Here is a 10,593-nt window from a genome sequence, read left to right as displayed (position 1 = left end):
CGGAATGAAAAGGGCTCTATAGCATCTCCGTGAAGGAAATGGGACGCCATAAATGTGACATATCCGTCCCCACTGGGAGGGAAACAGGGCTCCACAGACGCGCCATCGGGGAAGCGTAGGAACGGGGAGGGGGAGAGTGCCTGGGAGCTCTCCACCCCCCACCCATCCTCTGTTCCCCTCCAGATCCTCCCGGGGCTGGGTCTCGGCTTCCCGAGGGTCCGCCTTCAGTGGGTGAGCGGTCTTCGGACCCCACTAGGAATTTGTATGTAGCTGGCATGGGAGGCTTTGGCTGCCTGAGCTCTCTCATCCTTTCTCATGGAGTGTTCGCCAGATGGAGAGAGAAAGTAGGACGGGGCAGAAGGAAGGATCGCAAGAAGGCAGAGGGAGCGTCCTGCTTCATAGCAGTGGCTTCAGATGACAGAGGAGACAGGCCCCAGGGAAGAGGCAGGATGCAAGACCACAGCCTTCGAAGATCCTCTCCAGAGGGGGATTTGGGGTTGGACCCGCAGAGAAACTTAGAGGCCAGTCCAGGGCACGACCCTCTCCCACCAGCAGCCCCGGGCCGACTCCCCCAAAGCTCTTTATCTGCAACCCTGTGATCACCCCCACGCCGGCTGCAGCAGGGGCCGCCCCTGGTCTCATTTCCTTGCTCTGGGGCCTGGCCCCTCCCTAGGTCTTCACCTCTCTAGGCCTCCTCCCCTCCCCAGATTTCATCTGCTCCCAGATGAGTGGGAGGATCATGTGAGAGAGGGCTTAGAAGGGGACACTGAGCACCGGGGTAATTACTTACAGAATCAACTAAGGCTGGTACCCAGCAGGAAGCGCCCTTGCCAACCCCTGCCACTGGACCATCCCAACAGGGCCTGAAGTCTGCCCAACTGACCGCATTTCTTTCTTTCTTTCTTTCTTTCTTTCTTTCTTTCTTTCTTTCTTTCTTTCTTTCTTTTTTTAATATTTATTTATTTTGAGAGAGAGAGAGAGCATGAGCTGGGTAGGGGCAGAGAGAGAATCCCAAGCAAGCTCCATGCTCAGCGCAGAGCCCAAGGCAGGGCTTGAGCCCATGACCCTGAGATCATGACTTGAGCTGAAATCAAGAGTTGGATGCTCAACAGACTGAGCCACCCAGGTACTCTCTGACCCCATTTCTTAAGCCGTTGCACTCTTGAGGTCACCACACCCACCTGGTCCCTGGCAACTGTCGGCGGCCCACCTTCCGGCCCACCATTCCAGACCTACTCCCATCCTGGGACACAGGAGGCCCCACACAGGCACGCAGGCACCCCCAGCACTCGTGGCATTCTGAGGTGGGGTGGAGGGAGGTGCGGGGCAGAGGTGAACTCTTGTCCTTTCTAGATGGTAACCAACAGGCAGCTAGCTGGGGCTCAAAAGAGTCCTGTTTCCGAGCCAGCGCTGGCCCCAGAAGGGTGGAGACCCCACTCCCAGCTCCGGGATGCTGCTCCCTGCTGAAAATAAATTTCCATCTGGCTCTGCCTTCCCCCGGGGTAAAGGGTCCCAGCCTCTTTCTCTTCAGACCCAAGGTCTTTGCCTGGTGCTTCTGGGGACACCCAGGGTCATCAGGGCCTGGGTTGATCCCAGGGAGCAGTGAGGGCTCCCTGAGTCTTGGGGCACCATTCTGTTGCTAATCTAGAGTTTTTCTTCTGAGACATGGAGACCTTCCCCCTTCACGAGCTTTGGAAGCTTTGGAAGACCTCACCGGTAACGACGAGGGTGGCTGGCGTGTGGGATGCTTCTCCCCAGTTGTGTGACGGGGGCCGGACGGCCTCTCCCAGGCACTTGTTCACCTCTCTGGGGCAGAGAAGGGCCTCTGAGCTCCTCTGGTAAAGCACCACACCCGGCCCACACGAGGAGAGGCAGAGCGGCTTGCTCAACATCACAGCTATCGGCAGGGTGTGTGCCGTGAACCTGACAAGAGCTTCTTGTCGTTGTTCAGCCCCAGGATGGTGTCCCGCAAGGCCGTGGCTGTCCTGCTGATGGTGCACGTGGCCGTCATGCTGGCCTCCCAGACGGAAGCCTTCGTTCCCATCTTCACCCACAGCGAGCTCCAGAGGATTCGGGTAGGAAATCCCCCAGGCTGCCTGCCTCCCCAGCATGGTCCAAGTGACTCACAGCTGCTCAGCGCTGAAGTGGTGTTAGTCTCTCTAAGGCACAAGTGTCCCTTGGGGGAAACCCACGTTTAATCAGCTGCATAGCTGGCATCAGTGACATTGAGGGGAGCATGAAGGACCCAGACCCAAGCTGACCCCAAACTCCAGCTGCCTCCCTGCCGCCTTCATTCCCCACTAGCACCAATCAAAGGTGACAGCGGCTCCCACAAGTGACATCTTTTCCCACCCCTGCCCATCCTTCAGAGGAAATTTTCAATTAACAAGCCGATAAATATTTGCTGAGCATCTCCTTAGTACAAAGGGCCACCCTGGGTGAGAGGCCAGGCATGCGAGGAAATCGAGGAACCTCCGTCTTCAAGGAGCAGGCTCAGGAGCCAATATACAATCCTATGAAAAATTCGCTAATAGAAAACAAAGGGACACGGCACAAGGCAGGACAGGATTAATTGCCCAGTAAGTGATGCTGATGGTTAAGTGCTAAGTTCAGAGGCAGGAGAAGCTCCCTGGGGTGTCGGAAGGGAAAAGGTGAGAACTGAGCAGGGGTCTTCAGAGAGAAGGAGGGGGCGAGGGGTTGGTCCCCCGCGGAGTGCTGGCCAGAGCCTCTTCTTTAGAAGCCAGAAAAGGGGCCTGGGTGGCTCAGTCGGTTGGGCGTCCGACTTTGGCTCAGGTCATGATCTCACAAGTTCGCACCCCACATCAGGCTCGGAGCCTGGAGCCTGCTTCGGATTCTGTGTCTCCCTCTCTCTCTGCTCCTCCCCTGCTCACATGCAGTCTCTCTCTCTCTCTCTCTCTCTCTCTCTCTCAAAAATAAATAAACATTTTAAAAAATATTAAAAAAAAAAAACAACAGAAGAAAACAAGGCAGGCTTAATGGAACTCAGGCAGCAGGGCCTCTGGAAAACTGGATTGCCAGACCTGGCTCCCCGTGCCTTTTACTTTAGATGTCAAGCGGTTCTGAGTATCTTGTGCAGATATTTGTTTCTCTTTGACCTGAGGAGCTGGATGGGACTGTCGTGTCCCACCTGTCTGAGACTCGGCTCCAGTAGGGACAAACACACGAATCCGTTCTCTGGGAGGTCGCATGGGCTCTGCACCTCCATACTCTGTCCGGGGCAAGCTTCCACATACCCAGTGGCCTATGTCCTTTGCAGAGGCAAGGCCGGCCCCAGCTCCCCTTCTTCAGGGGTAGACATAGAAATATGGAAGAGAGGCAGCAGGCTCTCTAAACATAGTTTCTCTACCACCGGCTTCCTCTCCAGAAGGGACAACCAATTGTTCTAGAATCACCGTGTCGCAGGCAAGGCCCAGAGCTGAATCCCAAGGGGGTCATTAGAGAAGCCAAAGGATTGAGGTGTGTCTGATCTCGGTGCCCCGGGACCTGGCAAGCAGGATGCCACGTAAGGTTTAGGTCTGGGCAGAAACAATCAACGTCGGTAGAACATAAACTAGCAAAATGGCAACCAAAGAACGCTTTGCGTTGATCTGCTCTGTGGTTTTGCTCCTCAGAATTGCCAGGCACCAGGATTTCTATGAAGAAGCTGCAAACTCCTTCCTCCATAATTCATCTCCCTGTCTCGCCTCTTATAAATCACCTCCCAGGGACTCCAGTTTCTGGGCCACCCCATGGCGCCCTCCCAGGCGAGGGTGTCTTGCCACCTTTTTTATGGGCTCTCTCCGAAGAAAAAACACATTTTCACACTTAATATGCATGAAGGGCAGCCCTTATTTTCAGCATTTTAACTTAATTAACAGTAACAATCTGGGTGCAATGCTTGAACTACAAAGGAACGGATTCTTCTTCAAGTTGACCTATTGGTAAACGACTCTGAGGGCCATTTGTAAGCCGTTGGGTTTCTGGAACTCCTCGTGTAGAGGCACCTGGGAGAACTCTTTTGGCCTGTGGGAAGCTCAGACCACTTAGCACCCTGGGCAGAGACAGGCGAGGGCCATCTGGGCGGTGGAGAGATGTCAGGTTTTGTGCAAATTTGTGCTCTGCCCTTAGGAAAAGGAGCGGAACAAAGGGCAAAAGAAATCCCTGATTGTACAGCAGAGGTCTGAGGAAGTGGGCCCTCTGGACCCTGTGGAGCCCACAGAAGAAGAAGAAAACGAAGTTATCAAGGTGAGCAGACAGGGGGACAATGCAGAGAAACCTAGTGTGGGGAAGTGTTCCCCCTGCCAGCCACAGATTGTTCTGGAACACAGCAGCAAACTAGACATTCAGGCAACAAGTTCCATCCTAGGAGAGATACAGACACCAACAATGACACAGCTGTCTCAAATAAGGCACCGGATAAGGAGGCATGATAGAGGGTGAGGGGGTGGGGGCTGGGGGCACTGCTTTGGCTACGAGGCCTCTCAGAGGAGGTGACATTTATTTGATTTGGAACCAGAATGATGAGAAGGAGCCTGTCATGCAAACAGCTAGAGCAAGGACGTCCCAGAAGGAAAAGTGCCGGCAAAGGCCCTGCTCAGGAAGCACGTGGTAGGTGTGAGGCCCCCAAGGCCAGGGCACACTTGGGAGAGGACAAGAGAGTGGCAGGGCCTAGTGGTCCAGGCACCATGTCTGGAAGGTCACTGGGGAGTTCACAGCAGGGAAGTCATCTCATCTGACTTAGAAAGACCTGGGACCGCACAAGTGGAGGCAGGAGATGAGTCAGGGGGCAACTGCGGTCACCAGGAGACAGAGGACAAAGGTGCCCTGGGAGACGACTACAGTGTCAAGACCCAGGGCCTGGGGCCTGCAGTGCTGCGTTAGGATGCACAGATCGTGGCGGCCTGAGCGAGCCTTGAGTTCGTCCAGTGCGGCTCTTAAGTTCTCAGCCTCATTTATCCAGATGAGAAGACACTGAGCCTCCCTTTCCTCCTCTGCAGAATGGGGACACTAATGATCCCTACATCACAGGGTTATTGAGAGGCTTAATATACACGAAGCGTTTAGAATGGTGCCTGTGCCCTAAGGCTTCACAGTGCTGGTTATCATTACTCAGGAGAAGGGGGAGGGAGAGTTTCCTCCCACATGAAAAGACAGGGGCAGGGTGGGGGCAGTGGGTTCCTGCAGACCCTCCCCTCCTGTCCCAGCTTCCCCACCAGGGGAGGTTTGTTGATCGTCCCTGGGCAGCAAGTCCGGGGGACTCCCAGGATCCGGGCCCCTGGATCGAGTTGGGGGGAGGTGCCAGAATTCCCTGCCGGGTCCTGGGAGGCCGAGGCTCCCAGAGGATGGGGCAGAATGGGGCCGCAGGGTGGTGTGGCTCCTGGCAGTGCCTCCTGCCGCCCGTGAGGCGCCCAGGGGTTAATGGCGCTCTCCGTGTCTCTTCCTTCTTGTTAACTCTGCCTTATTTCACAGCTGACTGCTCCTGTGGCAATTGGAACGAGGATGAACTCCAGGCAGCTGGAAAAGTACCGGGCCGCCCTGGAAGGGCTGCTGAGTGAGGTGCTTCTGCCTGCCCGGAACGGTACGGGAGGAAGGGCGCCTCTGCCTCTGGGGCTCAGCCTTGTCCACCCACGTTAATATTCCCAGAGTGCATCTGAGCAGGGTTTGGGGATGGCGATTTGTTTTTCTGCCTTGTGCTTGAGAACATGAAGTGGTCTTCTCCGGGAGAGGGTGCCCCCATCTCGGATGGAAGCCTGATCACAGAGCAGGGGCTCAGATGGCTCCTGGGGACCAGGGAGGCCCAGTTCCCCAGCCAGGGGCATCTCGAGGCCCTGCCCTGATGGTTCAGGCCCCTTTCCCAAACACCCTCCTGGCAGAGCTGACCACGACAACCCACCCAACCCTCCCCCTGCTCCAGATCGCGTGTTCCCTCCCAAAACACCACTCAAGCCGGGCAGTTCCTCTGAAGGAAACCCTGCGGCAGTCTGGCCGCAGAAGCCTGCATTTTCTTTATCTGTTCTACAAATCGAAGTCCTGAGCTCCACGTGGCCTTGCCCGGTTCAAGGTCTGCCCTTCAAGGTCTGCCGGAGCCACTTGTGCAAAGCCAGGACTTGTCTGACAAACAGCCACTAATTACTTCTCAGGGTCCCCAGGAGGAGAGGAGAGAGGTGGGGAGTTGGTGTTTGAAATGGAAGAACCAGGAGGTTAAATGACTTGCCCCAGGCTACAGAGAAAGCTAGAGGCAGAGCTTCCAGAAGCCTGGCCCAGCCTCCCCTGGGGGCGCCCCCTCCTCCCAGGGTTGGCCCTGGGTTGGCGGCCAGGCTTAGAAGTGGACCCGCTGAATCTACCAAGCTGCAGACCTCCTGTGTTTTTCCCCAACAGACAAATGACAGCCCGCTCCAGGGGAAGGCGGATGAAACTGGGAGCGCCCTCCCACCCGAGGGAGACCCCAGAATCTGCATGCCCCACAGCCGGGCTCCAAAGGAAAATACTCTCTCCCAAGCAAGCCCCCTCCGGCAAATAAAGTGGCAAATAAACAGAAACGACTCTTTTATTTAATATTTTAATTTTTAAAGGCCAAACCCCGGGTTATTGCATAAAGGGGGGAAAAAAATCAAGCTCAGAGGGAGTTAGCGGTAAATGGCACATATACAGTAGCAAAACGTGTGCCTTGGCTAAATTCTCCGTTCAAATATCACGTGAGACCCACGGAATTGCAACATTTGTGCCGGTGAGGAAACTGAGGTCCAGAGAGATGGCATTTTCGGCCCACACACCAGTCGGTGGCAGAGCGAGGAATTCAGGTCTCCACTTTCTGTTTATTGGCAAACTCAAGGTCTAATGGGCTGGAGAGCCGTAAGACTTCTGTACTCAACCCCTTGCTGAGTAACTTCCAGCTAGCCCTTTAACCTCAATGAGGCTTTGCAAAAGCCAGGTGGTAATACGTGCCTTGAGATGAGGGTACAGGCACGGGCAAATTACTATCATTATTATCACCTTGTGACTGCATGCTCCAGCATCCGCAGCAAAATTCCACAGTCAACCCACTGATTTCTGCCTCCTAAACAAAACTGGATGGGAAATTTCATTCTAATTTAATGTTACATTAATGGATGTTCATTTATTTATAAACTGGGGCCTTAGAGGAAACACAGCTCCCTCTACCCATAGGTTATCAGCAATTAGACATGAGGCCCATTCCGTATTTTCACCCACCCCAACCATTGCGAGAACTTAGCCACAGATAGTAGCTACCGGAACAAGACGACCCCAACCTTTAAAAAGGATGGTCCTTTGGGGGTGCTCTGAATGGTCCTGAGGAACACCCAAGCCTTACATGGGACCCACACCCTCCATGCTGCACATTCCCACAATTTCCTATGCACGTACTGATCATCCCAAGGGCAGCTGCAGGTTCCCAGGAAACGCTGCCAAAACACTCTGTAATAATTGGAGAGAGGGCTGCACAGGGCAGGGGAGAAAAGGGAGGGAGAAACGTAGGAATCTACAAAGCATGCTGTTGGGGAAAACTGGATCCAAGACTCCTCCTCGCCCTTCGGAGTACCACCACGCCATTCCCGCCATTATCTGGAACCCATTCCAAAAAAGCAGAAAAACCATTAAACGGTCACCGGCTCCTTCTATGGAGTAAACACTGCTTTTGTGTCTTTCCCTGTGTCTCTGCTCAGGATCTGTCCCTACAGTGAGACTACCTTCCCCCATCACCAGCAGGGGGCGCTCACCTCTCCCCCCACCAGCCTCCACCTCCTCCCTCCTCCCCCTCCACGCCCACCACCCCGCTGGGGTTTTCCTTAAGATCCTGGGGCTGAATAGCAGTGTTGAAATAGGCGCCAAGGAGAGAAATGAGACCCCGAGGGGATCATGCCCCAGGCAGTCTGCATTTCTTAAAATGGGAATTGGCTCCGCAACCACAGCACCTAGAGCCCCGTTCAAAGCTCGGCGCTGTTGTCCCTGACCCTCACCCAGCGGCCTCTGATGTGCTTCTCAGTAATGAGCCGCAACAGGGACCCAGCCACCACCTGCATCTGTATGCACAGTGCCCCAGCCGCCTGGTTAGACGTGTCGGCTCCTTTCTTCTCTCCTTTTCCTCCTCCTGCCGCTGTTCAATTTCTCACAATTGGCTCAAATAATTCTTTTTCTCCGAGTTCCTCGGTTTCCAGCACAGCAGACTCGATTGCTTACAGGACATGCACAGCCCTGGAAGAAATTAAAACTGGGGGGAGGTTGGGGAGGAGACTGTGAGCTGAGCCAAGACAAAATGACCACATTTTCACAAAACAGAAGTAAAGACAGACACACTCCTGGTTAAAGCGATCCACTGCCAGGGCCAGGCCCCAGCCAGGAGCAGAGACTGGGAGAGTGCCCAGAGGAACCAGTCAGGTAAGGACGCCGTTCTTCCTCACAGGTCACTGAGGTTTATCTGGCAAAATCTGCAAGAATCTCTCCAGAAAACTGGCAGTTACGGAGAGTTACAGATTACCCCTCTTCGTCTGGAATGTACTTTACACTTAACAGGACCACTGGTAATTACAGGGCGACCTGAACCTAGCTTCACAAGATGGAGATGATGAGGTATTTTCTCGGCAACCACATCGCTATGATTTTATAATTACTGAGCTACGTGGATTTGCCATGAAATTGAATAGTTAAAAAGCAAAGAGTAATTGCCTGATATCTGTACTCTGTAATTTAGTGTAATCTAATCATGGACAAAGCCCAAAAGAAAATGTTCTGAAAGCATTACATTTTTCTTCATACACAATTCGCTATTGACATCAGGGAATGTATTCTGTGCCTCTAAAGGAACTCTTAACCCACAGATCTCAAAGTGTGGCCAGAAGAATGAGAGTTTTGTTACATTTTCAGCCGATTATGAAAAGCGGGCGACGTAAGTGCCCATTACACCTGTTCTGGCATTTCTCTGTTGAGTCCCGTTGCCCCTTCGTTGACCTGGAGAGATTAAGGTGCTCTCCTCTTCCCCAGGGCACCGAGATGAGGCGGCCAGAAGCTGGGCAGTGCTGGGACCACTCCAGTCAAAACCTGAGCCTAGACGCCACCCACTTTGTCGCCACTTTTCAACCACGCTCTCCCCGTGCCCCACCACTCCGCGGTGGGACCCCACCCGAGATGTGGTTCCAAGGAAACTTGGCGAGATGCACGAGGCTGGTGAGGAGGTGGATCAAGGAGGAGCTCGTGGTCCCTGAGCATCTTTAAGGACCTGATAAATGCGTGCAGGGCTTTTGCAGGAGGAGAAGGAGAATGGAAGCCACTAAAAGATTTATGGCTGTTGTTATTATAAGGTTCTGCTGAGACAAAGAGAGAGGTCAGCAGGACGGCAGGCGGTGTGGCAGCCCTCTGGGAATCCAGAACGTCCTCCTAGAGGCCCCTCACCTCCGCTAAATGTGTGGATGTGGTTACTAAGTAGATCTGGACATTGGAGCTTGTTTTTCCTCTTCTGCCTTTAATAAATCAGGAAGACCGCCCGCAGCCTGAGCTGCTCACCTTAAAACACACACACACACACACACACACACATACACACACACACAAGAAAGTGATGAGAAAGGGGGGGCACGCAGAGCAGCTGTTGACTTTAAAATACGCGTTCCCATCCGCAACATGGAAGGCCCCAGAAGAGCCTCGCGGGCAGCTCCCCATGCGAGGCAGCGGGCCAAGCCTGCGCTGGGGCAGACACGAGGGTCCGTGAAGAAGGTGTGGGTGGTCATGTGGAGGAAAATGAGCAGCAACAAGCAGGTAATGGGGTCTTGGGGGCAGGGAACGTTGATGGAGGGCCTCAGAGGGGCTATCAGTCCACGGAAGGGGCAGGACTGGAATGAGGAGTTTAGGAGAGGCCCCAGACCTGAGAGGGACGACTGACTTGTGAGGGTTTTTCCAATTGACTTTGCTCAATCAGATGGTGAGGTTTCTTCCTGGGGGCGGGCATGGGGGCGGGGGCCTGGGGGACACTGATTGGCAAGCACCCTGCAAGTGGTAGCACGCTACCCCCAAAGGCCTGTTCGACCCAGTGAGATGAATCCAGCAACTGCTAGAAGCCCCGTGGAGGCAGAGAGTAGACCACAGGGGGGCAGAAAACCGCAGCTGCCAACATGATGGGTTCCAGGCTAGAGGCAAGACAACAGGCTTGGCGGGTGGGGGTCACTTGGCCCCGGGTATGTGTGGCAGTAGCAGCGTCCCCAAACACAAGGCAGGCTGACAAAGCCCACGCTGGGGACCGCTGCTGGGGGCAGCTCTAGTTCAGTACATATTTTTAAATCGCCCTGGGATCCATTGTGATGAAACAGACCGTAACTCTGCGAAATGCCAGAACGTTCACTTGGTTTAAGCGTCAGCTTCAAGCCCTCTTAGACTACACGGGGCCAGTATTGATGCCGAAAGGCTCATTCCTTATATATGGAACTGCACAGCTGCAAGGAGTTGCACAAATGTTACCAACTCATTTGTCATGCAAACAGTGCTTCAGAAAGAAATAAAATACTATTATGTGGTATATGTGTTAGGCAATCACTATATCAAATTCATGGCATTCCGTGCAAACACAGGCAGAGAAAAGGAAAA

At 53.9% G+C, this 10,593-nt stretch overlaps 1 protein-coding gene across 4 annotated transcripts; it reads left to right on the top strand.

Annotated features, from left to right (window-relative positions):
- The first annotated feature begins 1,097 nt into the window (after positions 1-1,097).
- Positions 1,098-6,521, top strand: MLN (motilin). Of its 4 annotated transcripts, XM_042986140.1 has the most exons (5): positions 1,098-1,838; positions 1,952-2,075; positions 4,129-4,245; positions 5,470-5,578; positions 6,379-6,521. In XM_042986140.1, the coding sequence occupies exons 1-5, from the start codon at positions 1,666-1,668 to the stop codon at positions 6,384-6,386; spliced, it is 531 nt and encodes a 176-aa protein (XP_042842074.1). In that variant the 5' UTR covers positions 1,098-1,665; the 3' UTR covers positions 6,387-6,521. The 4 variants fall into 4 exon arrangements, 2 of the variants coding, with proteins under 2 accessions (XP_042842074.1, XP_042842073.1); XR_006217591.1 differs by lacking the exon at positions 6,379-6,521 and having other exon boundaries at positions 4,129-4,925; positions 5,470-5,556; XR_006217592.1 differs by lacking the exon at positions 6,379-6,521 and having other exon boundaries at positions 4,129-4,608; positions 5,470-5,511.
- The last annotated feature ends 4,072 nt before the right edge of the window (positions 6,522-10,593 follow it).

This window comes from Panthera tigris, chromosome B2 (assembly GCF_018350195.1).
Source record: "Panthera tigris isolate Pti1 chromosome B2, P.tigris_Pti1_mat1.1, whole genome shotgun sequence".
In the NCBI taxonomy this organism is placed as follows: Eukaryota; Metazoa; Chordata; class Mammalia; order Carnivora; family Felidae; genus Panthera; species Panthera tigris.
Note: the sequence above shows the minus strand (reverse complement) of the source record. Positions and strands in the feature narration are given on the sequence as shown.